Below are 22,709 nucleotides of genomic sequence, written 5' to 3'. Positions count from 1 at the left end.
CAGACTCCTCCGGCAGAATAATTGACTCTCACGTGGTTCATAAAATTAGTAAACTGTGAAACACTGCGATCTGCTCTAGGTCGGACTGTAGGCAAAACTAAGACTCACCCTGTTCTCCAAAGTGTCTAGCACAGGGGTCAGCAAACTGTCTTACAAGCCAAATCTGCCCCCTCTGCCTGTTTTGTAAATAAAGTTTTATTGGGGCATAGCCATTGCCATTCATTTACATATTGTCAATGGCTGTTTTCCTGCTACAATGGCAGAGCTGAATACTTGCAACAGAGACCATATGGTCCACAAGCCTAAAATGTTTACTCTAATATCCTTGACAGAAAAGTTTAATAATTCCTCAGTTAGCACACAATATGTGGTGAATAAATGAATGGCAAATGCCACAAGGTGTTTTATGAAGAAACTTCAACTGGTATTCAGATGTCTGGGTCCCAATTCTGCCTCAGCTACTTATTTGACTAAGCAAATGATGATAGATGATAGGTACATAGATAGTAGATAAGTAGATGGGTAACATTTTTATGCGCTGGGTGGTGTGCTAAGTATTTTACATTTCTTTTCTTTTCTTTGTTATTATATTCACTAGGTCAGCATAGTACATAGTACATCATAACGTTTTGTTGTAGTGTTCAACACTTCAATAGTTTCATAGAACACCCTGTGCCTTAATGCCTATCACCCAGTTACCCCGTTCCCCCATCCCTCTCTCTTCTGTAACCCTCAGTTTGTTTCCTAGAGTCCAGAGTGTCCCACGGTTTGTCTCCCTCTCTGATTTCTTCCCATTCAGAGTTCCCTCCATTCCTCTTTTCTAGTCTATTCTATTCCTTATGTTCCACATATGACTGAAACCATATGAAAATTGTCTTTCTGCTTGATTTATTTCACTTAGCACAATCCCTTCCAGTTCCATCCATGTTGATGCAAAAGGTGGGTATTCATCCTTTCTAATGGCTGAGTAATATTCCTTTGTGTATATGGACCACATCCTCTTCATCTGTTGAAGGACATTTCCACTCCTTCCACAGTTTGGCTATTGTGGACATCACTGCTATGAACGTTGGGGTGCAGATGCCCCTTCTTTTTACTACATCTGTATCTTTGGGATAAATACCTAGTAATGCAATGGCTGGGTGGCAGGGTAGCTCTATTTTTAACGTCTTCAGGAACCTCCATACTGTTTTCCAGAGTGGCTGCTCCAGCTTGCATTCCCACAAACAGTGTAAGAGGGTTCTCCTTTCTCCACAACCTCGCCAACACTTGTTTCCTGTCTTGTTAATTTTTGCCATTCTAACTGGTGTAAGTTGGTCTCTCCTTGTGATTTTGATTTTTTCTTCTCTGATGGCTAGTGACGTTGAACATTTTTTCATGTGTCTGTCGGCCATTTGTATATCTTCTTTGGAGAAGTGCCTTCAATTTCTTACCCACTTTGTCTTTATAACACACTTTGGGAGTAGCTAGTAGTCTTTTCCTCAAGGAAAGAAAAAGAAACATTCAGAGGGGTCACACCACCTGAGTAGTAGACAGGTCTCAAAATCAGATCTGATTTACTCCCAGCTTGAAAGCACCCAAGGCCTTAGGACACCCTTCTGAGATTCCGTGTCTTCATAAAATGAGGGGGTGGGGGGGGGAACGTTGTGGTTTCCAAGCCTTTTTAGCAAGCAGAGGTTTGAAAATAGGACATGAACCCAGACATGCAGAAGCCTAGCTAGCAGTGCCAGAACTTAGGCCTGCTCCTCCTCTGTGCTCTCTGCAGCCCCGCCTGTCCCGCTGCTCCATGGCCCTCGCCAACTTCACCTCAGCCCCGGCATTCCTCCTCCTGGGCCTGGTGGATGGAACCGACACCCACCCCCTGCTCTTCCTGCTCTTCCTTGGTGTCTTCCTGCTCAATGCGCTGGGCAACCTGACCATGGTGGTGGTGGTGAGATCGGATGGGGCCCTCCGCTCCCCTATGTACTATTTCTTGGGTCACCTAAGCCTTGTGGATATCTGCTTTACTACTGTCACGGTCCCCAGACTGTTGGCCGGCCTGCTCCACCCGGGCCAGGCCGTGTCCTTCGAGGGATGCTTTGCCCAGATGTACTTCTTCGTGGCTCTGGGCATCACCGAGAGCTACCTGCTGGCAGCCATGTCATATGACCGCGCGGTGGCCGTCTGCCGCCCCTTGCACTACCGGGTGGTCATGATGCCCTGGCGCTGTGCAGCGCTGGTGGCCGCGTCCTGGACAGTGGCCCACCTGCACTCACTGCTTCACACGCTGCTCATCTCTGCTCTCTCCTACCCGTGCCCCGCCCCTGTGCGCCACTTCTTCTGTGACATGACCGTGATGCTGAGCTTGGCGACCTCGGACACGGCGGCCGCGGAAACTGCCATCTTCTCCGAAGGCCTGGCCGTGGTGCTCACCCCGCTGCTCCTCGTGTCGCTCTCCTATGCTCGCATCCTCCTTGCGGTGCTGCGAGTGAGGTCAGCGGGGGGTCGGCGCCGCGCCTTCTCCACCTGTGGGGCCCACCTGGTGGTGGTGTCTCTCTTCTTTGGCTCTGTCCTTTCTGTCTATTTCCGGCCATCGTCTGCCTACTCCGCCCGCTACGACCGCCTGGCCAGCGTGGTCTACGCAGTGCTCACACCAACCTTGAACCCTTTCATCTACAGCCTTCGCAACAAGGAGGTCAAGGGCGCCCTAAAAAGGGGACTCAGGTGGAGGGCTGTGTCCCAAGAGTTCTGAGGGCAGTTCCTGATTAACAGGGATTTCAAGAACAAGAACAATTACAAAAGAACCTCTCCCCCCTTTTTTAGCTTTGCCAACCGTTATCAGTTTTGATCCTGCAGCATCTTAATATTTGTATATCAATTTTATATTGTATATAAATTAAAAATGAAATGAAATGAAATGAAAAATTAGACCTGAAGCAAAGGTGGCAATATGTTTATTTTACAGGGATGGGTACATAACAATAAGCTAAATTCGTTTCCTCGTTGTCTGAATGTTTAAAAAATAGAGATTATTTTTAAATTTTGGGAAAGCGAAGGGAACAATCAGGATACTTGGGAATGAGTCTTGTAGCTTCTGGAGAGGAAGAGGGAAGAGTGTGGCTGGCAGCAACCTAGTGGATGGAGAGGAAACCCAAGAAGCAGTGTAATAAGGTTTTTTAAAAGAGTTCCTTTTTGTTGTTGTTGTTTGTTTGTTTTTAGGGGGACAGGGTGCTGCAGTGTAGACCACACCATCTTCAGACTCTTTTTCTGGAAACTTAAGGGAAGATGTAATTTTTATAAAATTTTTTTTAAAATTCTATTCCCTAGATAATATATCCATCATTTTCATGGCAAGAACTCAAAAATAGAAATAAAGATAAAGTTCTTCTTATCATTCAATCCTATCTCCACCTTTATCCCAGTTACCAATTCAATACCTCCTCTACCTTTCTCTCCCTGCTTTTGACACATTAATAGTAGTCTCTCTCTCTACATATTCTGAAATTTCCCTTTACATGAAATAATAGTTCAGGTAGGAGAAGAATCCATGAAACAAGATGGGATAGGGAAGGAGACAAACCATAAGTGACTCTTAATCTCACAAAACAAACTGTGGGTTGCTGGGGGGAGGGGGGTTGGGAGAAGGGGGATAGGGTTATGGACATTGGGGAGGGTATGTGCTTTTGGGTAAATTGGAAGGGGAGGTGAACCATGAGAGACTATGGACTCTGAAAAACAATCTGAGGCGTTTGAAGTGGCGGGGGGGTGGGAGGTTGGGGTACCAGGTGGTGGGTATTATAGAGGGCACAGCTTGCATGGAGCACTGGGTATGGTGAAAAAATAATGAATACTGTTTTTCTGAAAATAAATAAATTGGAAAAAAAAATAATAGTTCAGGAGATCTTTTCTTATCCTACAAACAGAACTTCTTCATTTTTATCTTCAGTTTAACCAGCCCCTTATTGATAGTTATGCCTTCCCACTGTTTCACTATTACAATAGTGTAATGATATCCTTGCACTAAAAATAATAAAAGAGAACCTTTAGTGAGGCCTAACGTAAGTACTCTATGCATATATTTCCTTTAAACCTCACAAGATTCCAGGAGGAATATATTATTATTCTCATTGCACAAGAGAGGAAACAGGCTTAGAGAAACCAATTCTGTTAGACTCAGCAATGTCTTCTTTCTGGTTCTGAGCTCTGACTTGAGCTGCTGCTATATGGTCTCCTCCCTCATTACCCTGATAGACCCTAGAGATACACTAACTCTCAATTCCATCTGCACTCCATCAGTGTGTGTAAGAATTTTTCAGATCTTCATGGCCCAACATGGTTGAGAAGATCTGCGTTTGTGTGCATGTATTTATTTATTTATATTTATTTTCAGTGTTCCAAAATTTATTATTTATGCAGCACACCCAGTGCTCCACGCAATACATGCCTTCCATAATACCCACCACCAGGCTCACCCAAACCCCTACCTCCCTCCCCTCCAAAACCCTCAGTTTGTTTCTCAGAGTCCAGGGTCTCTCATGGTTCATCTCAGTTGTGTGCATGCTGAGGTAGAGATGGAATTTTAGACTCTCTCCTGTAGACTAGCGCTGTCATGATATAGCGGCCCCATGCATTGGTGGGCCCTTCTGCAAAGGGCCTTCTCCAAAAATACCTCCAAACAAGTTGGGAAAGTTAACTATGCCCTTCGATATCCAAAACTATTGAAGGATAAAGAGTAGGGCCTGACACTAACATCCGAACTCTCCTTAGAATAACTATTATTTTATGTAGTTTTTGAAATGGTATTCAAATGCAATTAGAAAAGAGAAATAACAGAATTAAGTATTTGAAAAAATATTCATACTTACCAATACTGATATTAGCTTTGATTGTGTATCTTCAGTGCTTAAATATTTAATTTCAAATCCTTATTAGAAAAAAAAAGAGAATTTAATAAGGTGGACTACTGAAAAATTGATATACAAAACAATCAGTAACTCCTATGTAAAAAAATTGCTTGTCTAAAAACACAATAGTGACCCCCATTTTTTTTGCATTTTTTACATTTTCACATTTTTTTAAAAAAATGTAAAATACCTAGGAATAAATACCTAGGAATAATGTAGAAAGCAATATACAGCAATATACCAAATTAAGAAGTCTACAGAATTTAACTGAGAAATGAAAACTTGGAGTAAATGGAAAGATATTTGTTGTTTATAGTTTTTGAAACAACTGTATAAATAGCCAACTCTAATTCATAAATGAATGTAATAATTCAACGTAACTCCAGTTAATTTCCCAATAGGTTTTTTTTTAATCGGAATTTAACAAAATAGATCTAAAGCATATCTGAAGGGAAAAATGTCAGGAAAGTTTTGGAAGAGAAGAATATAGAGAAGGGCTTGTCACATAAGGTACCTAACATGTACTGTTATAGATAGGATGATGTCAATATAATAAGTCCAGAAATGAATAAAATAATAATAATATAATAAGGAGGTGTACATGAGCCTTAGGACATTATAAAATCAGTTTTTCATATTTGTGAAGGTGAAGACAATAAGGAAGGGGGGAAGAGAAAAGGGGCAGTTGCCCTTAAAATTTTGGGTGGATCAAAATAGAGATATAGAAACTAAAACTGTGAAAGAACTAGAAACAATAATGAGATAATAATAATGATAATAATGATGATAATGATAATAGTAACATTAATTTGGGTATAGAAAAGCCTTTTCTAAGCATGTCAAAGAAAAAATATATCAAGAAATAAAAATCAACTAAGTCTACTTAGTCTACTTTGAAGTTTATGATCTTAGTGAGGGAAAAATGCATTACTACCAAAATCAGAAGTTGAACAGACTGAGGGAAATGTGGCTTACGAGATAGGTAAAGTGGCATCACAAGAAAAAAGAAAATTGACTTGAGGCAAAGGACGTGTTCAAATTACATGCTCAAGGAATAGCAGTTAATATATAGAGATGTTTGACCTTGTTGATATGTTTAGAAATTCAATTTAAAAATAGCAAAATCTCGAGGTGCATGGGTGGCTTAGTAGGTTAAGCAGCTGGCTCTTCATTTTGTCTCAGGTCATGATCCCAGGGTCCTGAGATGGGCCTCCTCGCTCAGTGGGGTGTCTGCTGGAAACTCTTTCCCTCTGCTCCTCCCCCTGCTCGAGTTTTTTGTTTGTTTGTTTTCTCTCTCTCTCAAATAAATAAATCAATCTGTTTTAAAAAAATAGTAAAATCTCATGTTTTGATATTAGGTTGATAAATAGTTGGAGAACAAAAAATCCAGTGTTAAGAACATGTAAAGAAACAGCTATGTTCATTCACTTTTGGAAGGAATATATGTTAGCAGAATTCCTTGGAGGCAATTTGGAAACTTCTACCCAATTATAACATGTTTTTGATCTAGTAAGCCCATTTCTAAGAATGTGTCCTTAGACTCAAAGCACAAGTCCACAAGAAAACACATGGACCAGGCAATAAAATTGAAGTATTGTTCAAAATAATAAAGAACTGAAAACAACCCAGATTATTTAAATAACTTATGGTTAATGCATCCATTCAACAAAACACTATACAGATTCTAAAAGGATTATATGTGCTTATATGAAATAATGAACTCAAAATATATTTTATGTAATAACACGAAAAAATGGAATGCATAATTTAATCTCATTTATTACATGCAAAGTTAGTCTTCACATAGAAAATATCTATGCATATTAGATATGCCATAGAAAATATCTATGCATATTAGATATGCCATATTTAACTGCCTTCACGGGGAGAGCAGAACTTTGAGGAACCCTCACATTCTCACTTTATTATTTCTTTCTTTATTGTTTGGATAATTTTCAATGAGAATGTTTTCTTTTCGTAATCAATAAAAATTTTTGAAGAAGAAATAAGGTCAAAGTTGGAATTATTAGGAAGACTTTTTTTAAGGTGAGATTTTTAAAGGCACACATTAATTTCAAGACACATATGAAAATGCATCCAAATAAAATCAATTACTATTCTACATTTAGCAACTACAAGGCACTGAACTCATCATTAAAGAGATTAGAGAACACCTGTCTTCAAGACACTAAAACTTCATAAAAAAGAAATAAATGAAGAAAGCATCATAAAATTAGCATAATATTTCAGAGGAAAAATCCACCTGAGAGTAGGAAATAGATTCTAATCCCTCTGTCACTGTTTGTGCTACCTTAGGCTGTATGTGAGTTTCCATTGTAGTTCCTATAAATTAACAATTCATAACAGAATCATATGGTTCATTGCTTATCATATGATTTTAATTCAAAAGATAAATTCCCATCCAAAATATAAATATTATCAAAAGAAGTAATCTGTCATTAACTGACAAGTGATAGAACAAATCAAAGAAAAAAGAAATTTTAGAAGGTGATCATTAAAAAGGTGAATCAAGACCTGAAATGAAAATTAAGTACAGAATAGGTCAACAAGGGAAGAAATGATGATCCTTGGGAGAGTAAAAAATTACAACAGGATGTACATAATGAATTAGAAGATATTCTTCATGGAATAAACGTATTTGTCAGAAGCAAAGCACTGAAGTGGTTGAGAAATTTGGATTTACTTCTTAGAGAATTAAGAACTACTGAACATTTTCTTTTTGTGCAGTAAACACTAAGGTTAGAGTGGTATTTATTCAAATTTGAATAATAATTTCTAAGTGTCCACTACATGTCAGTCTTGTTGTATGTACATCACCCCTAGAAACTGTGGTAAACCCAAGAGGTACAATGGACCCACCACTAGTGACATGTGGGAAAAACCCAAAAGGTGCTATTAGGGCTGAATTAGCATGGATACACTAGACTTTATACACACTACTCATTGTCAATATTACATCTACTGTTTGAAAACATACTTTGATCTTTGGAGTCTCTGTCCCAAAAAAAGCTGTATTGTCCACTTTGAAAAGGCTCTTCCCAAGGCTCCCTTTATGTCCTGATTCCTCAGGCTGTAGATGAAGGGGTTCAGCATGGGGGTGACCACAGTGTACATCACAGTCATGACAGTCTCCTTAACAGTAGAATTATTAGCTGATGGGCACAAATAAAGGCCAATGATTGTCCCAGAGAAGAGAGACACCACAGAGAGGTGGGAGCCACAGGTGGAGAAGGTCTTGCGGATGCCCCTGGCGGAAGGCACCTTGAGGATGGAGGACACAATCCGTGCATAGGATGAAGAGATCAACAGAAATGGAACAATAATGATGAGCCCTCCCAAAATAAAGATTACCATTTCATTTATCTGAATGTCAGAGCAGGCCAACTTTAGCAGAGCTGACATGTCACAGAAAAAGTGAGGGATCACATTATCAGCACAGAAAGACAGCCGAGCCATGAGCAGGGTGTGCAATAACAAGATAAAAGTAGTCAGCAGCCAGGACAGCACCACCAGGGAGAGACAGAGCTTGGGGCTCATGATGGTGGTGTAGTGCAGGGGGAAGCAGATGGCCACATAACGGTCATAGGCCATGGCCACCAGGAGGAAGCTCTCCAGGTCTGCAAAAAGCAGAAAGAAGTACATCTGGGTCAGGCAGCCAGCATAGGGGATGGATGGGACTTGGCTCTGCATGTTCTGCAGCAATTTCGGCATTGTGACAGACAAGAAGCAGAGGTCAGAGAAGGATAAATTGCTGAGAAGCAAATACATGGGCATGTGGAGGTGGGAGTCCAGGCGAATGAGGATGATGATGAGAAGATTCCCCAGGACGGTGGTAACATACTTGACCAGGAACAGGGCATAGAACAGGTCTCGCTGATTTGGATCAATGGGCAGGCCCAGGAGAATGAATTCTGAGACAACAGTTTGGTTTCCCATTTTCACATTGGTTTTGTTTTACCTTTATAAAATTAAGAATAATTTGTATGAAAGTGTGAATATGTATATATATGTGTGTGTATGTACGTGTGTGTGTGTGTGTGTGTGTGTGTGTGTATTCTCCCAAGCTGCCTCTTGACCAGCTTTATCTGGAGCAAGGAGTGTGCAAAACCAAGTGGGGCTCTACCACCTCATAACCATCAGCACCTGCATCCTTCTCATCAAACTGCACCCAGCACTCCTACTCCAAAGAAAAGCCCATCTATTTGTTTGCCCACCCAGTTTACACACCCCCTCAACCACCCACCTCAGTGGTGTGGCAAAGGAGGTGATGAGTCAAAACTGATCTGAGCCCATGTTCTGCACCTGCCACAGCCTGGGAACCATTGAGAACCATGGGGGGTTCCTCCAACTGCAGAATGGCACACAGGTCTCAGTTGCTGCAGATTAGAAGGCACTAGATGTTCTCTCATCGTCAGTTGGCACTAGAACCCCGGCCCCAGCACTTCAGGTCCAGTTCCAAACACTTGAACTACTAGAAAAATGGCTCCTCCATTTTAATTTCTTTGTTACCTGGATTAATACCCTTCTAACCCACATGAAAATCTTGTCTGTTTTCTCTTTCAAGACTTAAAAAATAAAAAGACTTGATTGACCCAAGGGACACTAGTCAGAGAAGCAAGAGTTAGAAGGGGGAAGGAAGGAGATGGACAGCAGGGTAAGCAGCTGAATTTGGGAAGATCCCAGTGTGCATACCTAGCATTTAAGTGCTGGGCCCTGGAGCCAGTCAACCTGGGATCCCCTTACTACACCCATACCTGTACCACGACCTGGCCAAGAAACTTATTTAAAAAATTTAATTTATTTAAAAAACAATTTTTTTTCTCACCATATCACATACCCTCCCCAATGTCCCTCACCCAGCTATCCCCTCCCTCTTACTCCCTTCCCTCCAGCAACCCTCAGTTTATTTCCCGAGATTAAGAGTCTCTTATGGTTTGTCTCTCTCTCTGGTTTTGTTTCATTTTTCCCTCCCTTCCCCTATGATCCTCTGTCTTTTTTCTCAAATTCCTCGTATCAGTGAGATCGGATGATAATTGTCTTTCTCTGATTAACTTATTTCGCTCAGCATAATACCCTCTAGTTCCAGCCACATTGTTGCAAATGGCAAGATTTCAGTTTTGGTGTTTTGTTGTTGTTGTTGTTGTTCTGGCCAAGAAACTTAATCTCCGTTAGTCAGAGCTCCCCAATAGGCTCAATAGGAACACAACAGTACCTAATTTATTCTGCCAAAGAAAGTTAAGACCAAGTGTGGCACTGGTAAGATTTACTACTGCCATCATTAAGTTCTGTGATGAGGATGCAGTATTTTCCCAAGTACCTCTACCCTCATCTCTATCCCTCACACTATCCATGAGCAGGACACCTCGGTGCAAGTAAAGTAAGTGGAAAGGGATATTGTGGGGTGGAAGAAACTACTGGCCCAGAAGGGACAAACATTTGGAACCCAAAGAAATCCAAAGGATTTCCTCTGAAGTTATGACTTAAATCTATCCCTAGCTAAAGATACTAATACTAGGATAACTCAATGGAGGGTGAGGAAAACAGGCTTCATGGAAAGGGGCTCCCAAAATTGTCTTTTACACTCTGTTTACCTCACCCCCAAGCAAAACATTTAGGAGCCCACAGGAATCAGACCCCATCATTTACCTTGGCAAATTGTTGAACTCTTCCAACCTTATGCTCCATCATTAATGAATCTTACCTACCTTGCAGAATTGCAGGTTTGGAATGATTGGCACTTGCAAAGTATAAATTACTCCACAAATATACAATTTATTTTTTCCCACTAATAGCTCTGATGATTCCCAGTTATACTCAGAGACAGGAATCGCTGTTGAGAGAGGAAAACACTGAGGCTGATGACTTCTAAATCATCCTTCAAGAATTGCACTGTATAATTATGGAATCTTATTTTAATCTGTTAAAGGGGATTTTTTTGGAGTAACTACCTCTTCTGAACCCCCTCTCAGCTTACCCAGCTTGTCTTAGTGTGGCAGAGCCTGCCTCCTGTTTGTTACTTCCCCATCAGCTAGAGGCCCTGCCATTGTCTTCCAACTCCTCTCTTCTATAATGCTCTGACCCCTGGGATCCCTGGGTCCCAAAGAAACTCATTATTAACAAGCCCAGTCCTTCCATCCACACTTACTCCTGCACATTTCTGAGTAAGTCATACCCTGAGACAAAATTCTGGGTTTACTCTAAGTCTGATCTCAAGAAAGCTTTCCCCAGCCATTACAGCCCACATTAGTATCTCCCTTCTTTACCTTCTGCCAACATCTGTCCACTACAATAGTTATCAGAGTCAAATACTGTAGCACTTGGTCACCACTGTTATATGTTGTCCAATGATTTCTTCCACATATACCAACCTTTTCTTCTCTTTTTTTTTTTTTCTTGGCCATCTTGACTCCTCCCCCCCAACCTTTTCTTCTCAAGTGGGCTTTAAGGCCCATGATAGCAAGCATTGTGTCAATTGATTCACCAAGGAAATCCTTAATCTATTAGTTCATTAATGCATTTCTTCTAGAAATATTTACTGGGTACCTACCACGTGCAAGGCACTGAGCTCACAACTGTGGGAAAAACCAAGATAGACATGGTTCCTACCCTCAAAGGCCTACTAGGTAGGTAGACATGGTTCCTGCCCTCAAAGACCAGCTAGATAGCTGGCAGACATGGTAACTAAACAAGCTACTGCCAAGCATCACAAATATTATCATAGGGAAAATACTAGATGTGTTAAGGGTCCATATTAAGGACACGCCTGAGTGGCTCAGTGGGTTAAAGCCTCTGCTTTCAGCTCAGGTCACGATCTCAGGATCTTGGGATAGAGCCCTGCATCGGGCTCTCTGCTTCATGGGGAGCCTGCCTCCCCCTTTCTCTCTGCCTACTTGTGATCTTTGTCTGTTAAATAAATAAATAAAATCTTTAAAAAAAAATAGTGCATATTAAGGACACCTAACCTTATCCATTAGGTCAGAGAAGACTTTTTTTTTTTTAATGAAGTTTAAGCAGAATCTGAGGAGTTCTCCAGAAAAAGAAAATGAAAGTATCTAGAGAGGAAATAGCGTATGGAAAAACTCAGAGGTGAGAGAGCCTGAAGCTTTTTAAAGGCAAAGGAAGTTCAGTGTGGCTGAGGTATAGCACATGTGCTAGGAAGCAGGCAGAAGATAGGGGTCATTGGAAGGAGGGAAGGTGAGTGATACAGTTTGATGATTCCTCAAAATGTTAAACATAGAACTGCCATATGATCCAGCAGTTCCCCTCCTTGGTATTGTTCAGGGCCTATTTAGCCAGAGAGGCCCCACCTCGGTTGAACACCCATTTTTTTGTTTATGCAGTAAAACTTAAATTGACCCTGCCCCATCCTCCCCCCAGGGGAAATTACTTAAAAGCAAATCCGGGAAACTAGTCCCAGGTAACAAAGCCCAAATACAAGTGCGGGTCAGGTCAGGTGGAGATAACAGCCCGTTTGCAGGGATGAGTCGGGTCTGCTGGAGACATCCAATCAGTAAAGGGCACATACTGTCTCCCTAGCTACCACGGAGTGTGGGCCCCGCTTTTGGGCACCAATTCTCACCAAGGTGATAGGCTAGTTCAAATGTCTACTATGGGGTGAATTGTAGTTCAGTTGGCTACCTGTGTGTGATCTAGCATGACTGTGCAGCTTTCTCTGTGTATTGCAATCTCATTAGCTACCTGTGTGTGGCCAGGCTCAACCACATGGCCTTTGCTCTATAAAAGTTAGTCTGTGAGGCTGGGAGAGGTCGTGCCTGTCAGTTTGATTCTCGATGCTTGGTGCGAAATAAAGCTTTGCTTGATCTTCGCTTTGTATCAGGCTCACTCCTTTCATCACGGACGCATTACAGTTGGGACCCAACATTGGGGAACCAACAGTATATACCTAGAAAACTGAAGTACTAACAAATACTTGTACATGAATGTTCATAGCAGCATCAGTCACAACAGCCCTAATGTGGAAATCACCATCAACTGATGACTGGATAAAGAATGTGGTATATCCAGACAGTGGAATATTTTTCAACAATGAAATAAAGTACTCTTACATAACATAATATGGATAAACCTTGAAAACATTATGCCAATTAAAAGAAGCCAATCCCAAGAATAACATATTATATGATATGATTTATATGAAATATTAAGAACAGGCAAATCCACCAAGTAAGGTGGCGATTGCTAGGGAAAACTGGGTAGTCATTGTTAATGAGATTTTTGGGGGGGTTTATGAAAATGTTCTAAAACTGATTATGGTGATGGTTACACAATTATGAGTATATAAAAATTAATGTTATACTTTAAATGGATAAATGGTATAGTATGTGAATTATATGTTAACAAACTTCTAATAAAAAAGAAATATTTTTTAAAAGATTTTGTTTATTTATTTGACAGAGACACAGTGAGAGAGGGAACACAAACAGGGGGAGCGGGAGAGGGAGAAGCAGGCTTCTGATGCAGAGCTCAGTCCCAGGAGCCTGGGATCAGGACCTGAGCCAAGGCAGATGCTTAACGACTGAGCCACCCATGTGCCCTCCCCACCAAAACCAAGTTTTTATCATTGGAGAGATTTGTATATAGATTGTATTAAATATATGTATATTAATGTTTAATATCTCGGGTGTGATAATGGTATTGTAATTATGTATGAAAATGTTCTTGTTTCTAGGAGACCCTAAATGCTGAATTTGGTGGCTGTCTTGATGACTGAAAGTTATCTTAAATAGATCAGCCATTTTACTTAATTTTTTAAGTTTTTAATTTCTTTTAACATACAGTGTTACATTAATTTCAGGTGTACAATATAGTGATTCAACATGGATCAGCCATTTTAAAAAGAAGAAGAAGAAATAAAAGGAGAGAAAGAAAGAGGAAGAGGGGGGCTGGGGGTAACAATTAGAAGGGAGAGAGAGAGTTTGATATGTGCTATAAATATGAATGAATGAGATATGAACAGATATGAATAACTGATGGAGTATAAACAAAACAAACTAATTTGAAATTAAGCTTGTAGCTTTTGTTTTGAATGTCATAGGTGTAATGACACAGGATTTGCTCTCTTAAAATCTCTATTCCCACATTTCACTATTAAAATAGAAATTCAATCATTTGTATATTTGTCAATTATGTGGTCATTCAATTATCAATTGTTAGTTTTTCAATTTTCTTTTTCCTGGTTATCATTGAAGTCAAACATCTTTTCATACTGTTTATTCTTCATGAATTTTCTTTTTTTCATTAACATATAATGTTTTGTTTGTTTCAGGGGTATGGGTCTGTGATTCATCAGTCTTACACAATTCACAGGGTGCACCACAGTCTTACACAATTCACAGTCTTACACAATTCACCCTCTCCAATGTACATCACCCATCCCTCCCACGCCCCTCCACTCCATAAACCCCCAGTTTGTTTCCTGAGATCTTCATGGATTTTCTGTTAATATTTTTTATGTATTAAGTTTTTATTCTAATTTCACTATAGTTAACATAGACTGTTATATTAACTCCAGGTGTACAATATAATGATTTAACAATTCAATACATCACCCAGTGCTCATTGCAACAACTTTTTAATCCCCATCACCTATTTCACCCATCCTCCTGCTCACTTCCCTCTGGTAACCATCAGTTCTCTATAGTTAAGAGGCTGAAAAATATTCCATTGTGTATATATATTTACCATGTTTTTTTATCCATTCATCTACTGATGGACAATTGAGCTGCTTCCATCATTTGGTTATTGTAAATATGCTGCTATAAACATAGGGATGTGTATCTCTTTGTCCCTTTGAATTAGTGCTTTTGTATTTTGGGAGGTAAATAGCCGTGCAAGTATTGGATCATAGGACAGTTCCCCTTTTCACTTTTTGAGAAAAACTCCATACTGTTTTCTACAGTGGTTGCACCAGTTTGTATTCCACCAAAAGTACAAGAGGCTTCCTTTTTCTCCACATCCTTGTCAACTCTTGTTGCTTCTTGCATTGCTGATTTTAGCCCTTCTGACAGGTGTGAGATGATAGTTCACTGTATTTTTGATTTGGATTTCCCTAATAGTGAGTAACATTAAGCATCTTTTTACATGTCTGTTAGCCATCTGTATGTCTTCTTTTTGCTTGTTTTTTTAAAGATTTTATTTATTTATTTGACAGAGAGAGAGAGATCACAAGTAGGCAGAGAGAGGCAGAGAGAGGAAGGGAAGCAGGCTCCCTGCCTAGCAGAGAGCCCGATGTGGGGCTCGATCCCAGGACCCTGGGATCATGACCTAAGCTGAAGGCAGAGACTTTAACCCACTGAGCCACTCAGGTGCCCCTTTTTGCTTGTTTTTAGTTGGATTATTTGGTTTTGGGGTGTTGAGTTGTATCAGTTCTTTATTTTGAACACCAACCCTTTATCAGATATGTCACTTACAAATATCTTCTCCCATTCTGTTGGTTACCTTTTTTTTTTTTTAAAGACTTATTTATTTGGCAGAGAGAGGTCACAAGCAGACAGGGAGGCAGGCAGAGAGAGGAGGAAGCAGACTCTCTGCAGAGCAGAGAGCCCGATGCGGGGCTCGATCCCAGGACGCTGGGATCATGACCTGAGCCGAAGGCAGAGGCTTTAACCCACTGAGCCACCCAGGCGCCCCTGTTGGTTACCTTTTAGTTTTATTGGTTGCTTCCTTTGCTATGCAGAAGCTTTTCATCTTGATGTAGTACCAATAGTTTATTTTTGCTTTTATAACCCCTGCTGCAGGAGACATATATAGAAAAATGTTGCTACAGCAGATGTCAAGAAATATCACTGCCTTTCCTCTCTTCTAGGATTTTTATGGTTTCAGGGCTCACAGTTAGGTCTTTAGTCCATTTTGAATTTATTTTTGTGTATGCTTTAGGAAAGTGGTCCTGTTTCCTTCTTCCACATGTGGCTGTCCAGTTTTGCCAACACCATTTGTTGAAGAGACCGTATTATTCCTATTAGATATTCTTTCTTCCTTTATCAAAGATTAAGTGACCATATAATTGTGGGTTTATTTGGGGGTTTTATGTTCTACTCCATTGATCTGTGTATCTATTTTTGTGCCAGTACCTACAGTTTTGATCACTGCAGCTTTGTAATAATAACTTGAAATCTGGAATTGTTACACCTCTTTTTCAAGATTGCTTTGGCTATTCAAGGTATTTACTTTGTTTTATTTTTATATGACTTGTAAGTGCTCTTTGTATATTCCGAATTTTAATCTTATGTTTTAGGCATATTATTGTCTGTCAATTTTCCTTCAAGTTTGTTTATGTTATCTTTAGTCCTAGATAAGATAAGTTTCCTCTTTTTATGTGGTCAAATGTGTCAAACATCAATATAACTTGTCAGTTTCCACAAAAATAATTCTTTTGAGAATTTAACCTGGACTGTACTGGACGTATTAGGATAACTGATGTTGTTAAAATAATGAGGTTTCAAAACTCATCAAAATGCACAGTTTTAAATGGATCTACTTTAGTGTATAAAATTACTCTCCCTAATCTATTTAAAAGGAGACATCTAGGGTCATTGTGTATGTCCACTTATTGTGGTATTCTTTTATTTTTCCCCAATTTATTTATTTTCAGAAAAACAGTATTCATTATTTTTTCACCACACCCAGTGCTCCATGCAAGCTGTGCCCTCCCACCCCCCCGCCACTTCAAACCCCTCAGACTGTTTTTCAGAGTCCATAGTCTCTCATGGTTCACCTCCCCTTCCAATTTACCCAAATTCCCTACTACTCTCTAACACCCCTTGTCCTCCATGCTATTGGTTATGCTCCACAAATGAGTGAAACCATATGATAGTTGACTCTCTCTGCTTGACTGATTTCACTCAGCATAATCTCTTCCAGTCCCGTCCATGTTGCTACAAAAGTTGGATATTCGTCCTTTCTGATGGAGGCATAATACTCCATAGTGTATATGGACCACATCTTCCTTATCCATTCATCCATTGAAGGGCATCTTGGTTCTTTCCATAGTTTGGCGACTGTGGCCATTGCTGCTATAAACATTGGGGTACAGATGGCCCTTCTTTTCACGACATCTGTGTCTTTGGGGTAAATACCCAGGAGTGCAATTGCAGGGTCGTAGGGAAGCTCTATTTTTCATTTCTTGAGGAATCTCCACACTGTTCTCCAAAGAGGCTGCACCAACTTGCATTCCCACCAACAGTGTAAGAGGGTTCCCCTTTCTCCACATCCTCTCCAACACATGTTGTTTCCTGTTTTGTTAATTTTGGCCATTCTAACTGGTGTAAGGTGATATCTCAATGTGGTTTTAATTTGAATCTCCCTGAGGGCTAATGATGATGAGCATTTTTTCATGTGTCTGATAGCCATTTGTATGTCTTGATTGGAGAAGTGTCTGTTCATATCTTCTGCCCATTTTTTGATGTGTTTGCCTGTTTCGTGTGGGTTGAGTTTGAGGAGTTCATTATAGATCCTGGATATCAACCTTTTGTCTGTACTGTCATTTGCAAATATCTTCTCCCATTCCGTGGGTTGCCTCTTTGTTTTTTTGACTGTTTCCTTTGCTGTGCAGAAGCTTTTGATTTTGATGAAGTCCCAGAAGTTTATTTTCGCTTTTGTTTCCTTTGCCTTTGGAGACGTATCTTGAAAGAAGTTGCTGTGGCTGATATCGAAGAGATTACTGCCTATGTTCTCCTCTAAGATTCTGATGGATTCCTGTCTCACGTTGAGGTCTTTTATCCATTTTGAGTTGATCTTTGTGTACGGTGTAAGAGAATGGTCGAGTTTCATTCTTCTACATATAGCTGTCCAGCTTTCCCAGCACCATTTATTGAAGAGACTGTCTTTTTTCCACTGTATATTTTTTCCTGTTTTGTCGAAGATTAATTGACCATAGAGTTGAGGGTCCATATCAGGGCTCTCTACTCTGTTCCACTGGTCTATGTGTCTGTTTTTATGCCAGTACCATGCTGTCTTGGTGATCACAGCTTTGTAATAAAGCTTGAAATCAGGTAAGGTGATGCCGCCAGCTTTATTTTTGTTTTTCAACATTTCCTTAGCGATTCGGGGTCTCTTCTGATTCCATACAAATTTTAGGATTATTTGCTCCAGCTCTTTGAAGAATGCCGGTGGAATTTTGATCGGAATGGCATTAAAAGTATAGATTGCTCTAGGCAGTATAGACATTTTAACAATGTTTATTCTTCCGATCCAAGAGCATGGAATGGTCTTCCATCTTTTTGTGTCTTCTTCAATTTCTTTCATGAGTGTTCTATAGTTCCTCAAGTATAGATCCTTTACCTCTTTAGTTAGGTTTATTCCCAGGTATCTTATGGTTCTTGGTGCTATAGTAAATGGAATCGATTCTCTAATTTCCCTTTCTGTATTTTCATTGTTAGTGTATAAGAAAGCCACTGATTTCTGCACATTGACTTTGTATCCTGCCACGCTGCTGAATTGCTGTATGAGTTCTAGTAGTTTGGGGGTGGAGTCTTTTGGGTTTTCCATATAAAGAATCATGTCATCTGCGAAGAGAGAGAGTTTGACTTCTTCATTACCAATTTGGATACCTTTTATTTCTCTCTGTTGTCTGATTGCTGTTGCTAGGACTTCTAATACTATGTTGAACAAGAGTGGTGAAAGTGGGCATCCTTGTCTTGTTCCTGATCTCAACGGGAAGGCTGCAAGCTTTTTCCCATTGAGGATGATATTTGCTGTGGGTCTTTCATAGATAGATTTGATGAGTTTCAGGAATGTTCCCTCTATCCCTATACTTTGAAGCGTTTTAATCAGGAACGGATATTGGATTTTGTCAAATGCTTTTTCTGCATCAATTGAGAGGACCATGTTGTTCTTCTCTCTTCTCATATTAATTTGTTGTATCACATTGATTGATTTACGAATGTTGAACCATCCTTGTAGCCCAGGGATGAATCCCACCTGATCATGGTGGATAATCTTTTTAATGTGTTGTTGGATCCTGTTGGCTAGGATCTTGTTGAGAATCTTAGCATCCATATTCATCAGTGATATTGGTCTGAAATTCTCCTTTTTGGTATGGTCCTTGCCTGGTTTGGGGATCAGGGTAATGCTGGCTTCATAGAAAGAGTCTGGAAGTTTTCCTTCTGCTTCAATTTTTTGAAACAGCTTCAGGAGAATAGGTGTTATTTCTTCTTTGAAGGTTTGGTAGAATTCCCCAGGGAATCCGTCAGGTCCTGGGCTCTTGTTTTTTGGGAGATTTTTGATCACTGCTTCAATCTCGTTATTAGATATCGGTCTATTCAGGTTGTCAATTTCTTCCTGGTTCAATTTTGGTAGTTTATATTTTTCCAGGAATGCATCCATTTCATCTAGGTTGCTAAGCTTATTGGCATATAACTGTTCGTAATAACTTCTGATGATTGTTTCTACTTCCTTGGTGTTAGTTGTGATCTCTCCCTTTTCATTCATAATTTTATGAATTTGGGATTTCTCTCTTTTCTTTTGGATTAGTGTAGCCAGTGGCTTATCGATCTTATTGATTCTTTCAAAAAACCAGCTTCTAGTTTCATTAATACATTCTACTGTATCTCTGGTTTCTCCCTCATTGATCTCAGCTCTAATCTTGATGATTTCCCTTCTTATGTGTGGAGTTGGTTTGATTTGTTGTTGATCCTCCAGTTCTTTAAGGTGTAGAGACAGCTGGTGTGTTCTGGATTTTTCAATTTTTTTGAGCAAGGCTTGGATGGCTCTATATTTTCCCCTTAGGACCGCCTTTGCTGTATCCCATAGGTTTTGGACCGAAGTGTCTTCATTCTCATTGGTTTCCATGAATTGTTTCAGTTCTACTTTGATCTCCTGGTTGATCCAAGCATTCTTAAGCAAGGTGGTCTTTAGCTTCCAGGTGTTTGAGTTCCTTCGGAACTTTTCCTTGTGATTGAGCTCCAGTTTCAAAGCATTGTGATCTGAGAATATGCAGGGAATCATCTCAGTCTTTTGGTATCGGCTGAGTCCTGACTTGTGACCCAGTATGTGGTCTATTCTGGAGAAGGTTCCGTGTGCACTTGAGAAGAATGAGTATTCTGCTGTTTTAGGGTGGAATGTTCTGTATATATCTATGAGGTCCATCTGGTCCAATGTGTCATTCAATGCTCTTGTTTCTTTATTGATTTTCTGCTTCGATGATCTGTCTAATTCTGAAAGAGGCGTGTTAAGATCTCCTACGATTAGTGTATTCATATCAATATGACTCTTTATCTTGATTAACAGTTTTCTTAAGTAATTGGCTGCTCCCATATTGGGAGCATAGATATTTACAATTGTTAGATCATCTTGGTGGATAGTCCCTTTAAGGATTATGTAGTGTCCTTCTGTATCTCTGACTACAGTCTTTAGTTTGAAGTCTAATTTATCTGATATGAGAATCGCTACCAGCCTTCTTTTGAGTCCCATTGGCATGAAAGATGCTTCTCCACCCCTTCACTTTCAGTCTGCGTGTATCTTTAGGTTCAAAATGGGTCTCTTGTAGACAGCATATGGATGGGTCCTGTCGTTTTATCCAATCTGCAACCCTGTGCCGTTTTATGGGTGCATTTAGGCCATTCACATTGAGAGTGATTATTGATAGATACGTTTTTATTGACATCGAGTTACCTTTGAAGTCTTTCTTTCTGTAGACTGTCTCTATATTTCTGTTCAATGCTATTCTTGGGATTTTTCCTCTTTTATAGCACCCCCCCTTAATATTTCCTGCAGTATCGGCTTGGTGGTTGCATAGTCTTTTAAGCCTTGCCGGTCTTGGAAACTCTTTATCTCTCCATCCATTTTGAATGTCAGTCTTGCTGGATAAAGTATTCTTGGCTGCATGTTCTTCTCATTTAGTGCCCTGAATATATCTTGCCAGCCTCTTCTGGCTTGCCAGGTCTCTGTGGACAGGTCTGACGTTATTCTGATGGGCTTCCCTCTGTAAGTAAGGAGCCTCTTTGCCCTGGCAGCTTTCAAGAGATTATACCTACAATTATAATTTCTCAATTTGACTATCAGGTGTCGTGATGTTTTTTTGGAGTGTATAATCTTGGGTGGAGACCGTTCAGCCTCTAGTACATGAACGCTGGTTTCATTCGCGAGATTCGGAAAGTTTTCATGAAGGACTTGTTCTACGACATCTTCTAGACTTCTTTCTTTCTCCTCCCCTTCAGGAATTCCAATAATTCTGACGTTGGAACGCTTCATGGCATCACTTATTTCCCTAATTCTGCTTTCGTGGGATCTAAGCTGTTTGTTCCAGGCTTCCTCCTGATCCTTTCTCTCTATCTGTTTGTCTTCCAGATCACTAATTCTATCTTCTGTCTCAGTTACCCTAGCTTTGAGAGAGTTTAGATTGGATTGGAACTCATTGAGAGCATTGTGGACCTCCTCCCTGGTAGCTTTAAGCTCCGCCCTAACATTGTGAACATCCTGTCTGGTCGCTTTCAGTTCGGCCCTAATCAATTCTGTTTGGTCATCCATGGCTTTCTCCAACCTAGCTATTGCCTGGATAATTGTTAGCCTGAATTCTCTTTCTGACATATTGTCTATGTTGATAGCCGTTAGCTCTATTGCAGAAGGTCCATCCTCTGTATTTTTCTTCTGTTGGGCATTCCTCCTCCTAGTCATTTTGGTGGGAGAAGACTGAACAGATGTAGCTGGATGTATCAACTCTGGTGCAGTCAAGGTGCACCCTGGAACACTTCCTGATCTCCATCTCAGAGAGAAGCCTCAGTCTGGGTGCAGAAGCTGAATAAATTCCCCCTTGGACGCTGGCAGTGCAGGTTCCAAGTTAAAGACCCTGGGGGCGCAGGATCTTTTGCTCGTCCCCAAAGCCAAGGCAGTGGCGGCTGTCTGGGAGCTCCTGACCGCCAGAGAGGTTCCAAGCAGCGATCGCACACTGAGATTTTGCCGCCGGCCGGGGCTGGGAGTGCCTGGCTTGCGCGCACCTCTTTTCAGAGGTGGCTGTGGGTCGGGCGCGCGTCTGGGGCACTGAGAACGGGGCGCTGGTCCGTAAGCCGCAGGCTGGGCTTTTGCGCGCCTCTGTCCGGGGAAGAGTTTCGCGCCCCCGGCTTAGACTTTGAAACAATGGCCCCGGGTCAAGAAGCGCCCCCAGGCCTTAGAAACCCAGGAGAGCTGGAGCGACGTGCGCGCGCATCTCAAGCTTTGTGGTAGGGCTAGTGCGCGTTCTGCAGACCGGCGCAGCTCCCATCCCCTCACAGGAGCCGGAACCCCCGCGCTCTGGGGCGTGCTGGCGGCTTAGGGACCAGGAGCTGGTTTCTCCGCCGCACTCTCTGCCTCCGCGCCCGGGAGGCCGTCTGGGACCGGGGACTTAAGCCCCTGTCCCTAGCCGCCCCGATTCCCACAATTTGCCCCCGCGATCCTTTGCTCTTTTTGAGTGCTTTCAACCAGTCTCCAAATTAATGCTGGTCCCCAGACGCAGGGCACTCTCGCTCGTATCGGGGTATGACTTTTGCACCGGTCGCCTCTGGTGGCTCCCTCCCCCTTTTGTTTATCTTCCGATATCAGTCCGCCGTTCCCATTCCGCTTTACCTGCCCACTGGCATCTTCTGCCCCTGTAGAGATCCAGACGTGTATAATTCTGATCTCAGGCTGATTTCATGGGTGATCGGAGTTCTTTGGTAGGTAATCAGCTCACTTTGGGGTACCAGCTGAAAAGACGCCTCTTCCTAGTACCCCGCCATCTTGTCTCCCTCCTGTGGTATTCTTTAATATCTTTCCATAGTTTTAAAAATGTTCTTCTTATATTATTGCACATAAATTCCATTGCTATTGAGAAGA

At 41.0% G+C, this 22,709-nt stretch overlaps 2 protein-coding genes across 2 annotated transcripts; one reads left to right on the top strand and one right to left on the bottom strand.

Moving 5' to 3' along the window:
- The first annotated feature begins 1,786 nt into the window (after nucleotides 1-1,786).
- Nucleotides 1,787-2,731, top strand: LOC122907383 (olfactory receptor 1L4-like). The gene has a single exon (XM_044250271.1). The coding sequence runs from the start codon at nucleotides 1,787-1,789 to the stop codon at nucleotides 2,729-2,731; it is 945 nt and encodes a 314-aa protein (XP_044106206.1).
- A 5,131-nt stretch (nucleotides 2,732-7,862) lies between these two features.
- Nucleotides 7,863-8,840, bottom strand: LOC122907382 (olfactory receptor-like protein DTMT). The gene has a single exon (XM_044250270.1). The coding sequence runs from the start codon at nucleotides 8,838-8,840 to the stop codon at nucleotides 7,863-7,865; it is 978 nt and encodes a 325-aa protein (XP_044106205.1).
- Nucleotides 8,841-22,709: the final 13,869 nt, after the last annotated feature.

Source organism: Neovison vison, chromosome 5 (genome assembly GCF_020171115.1).
Source record: "Neovison vison isolate M4711 chromosome 5, ASM_NN_V1, whole genome shotgun sequence".
NCBI classification, from domain to species: domain Eukaryota; kingdom Metazoa; phylum Chordata; class Mammalia; order Carnivora; family Mustelidae; genus Neogale; species Neogale vison.
The sequence above is the reverse complement of the archived record's forward strand: the minus strand, read 5'-3'. Positions and strand labels throughout refer to the sequence as shown.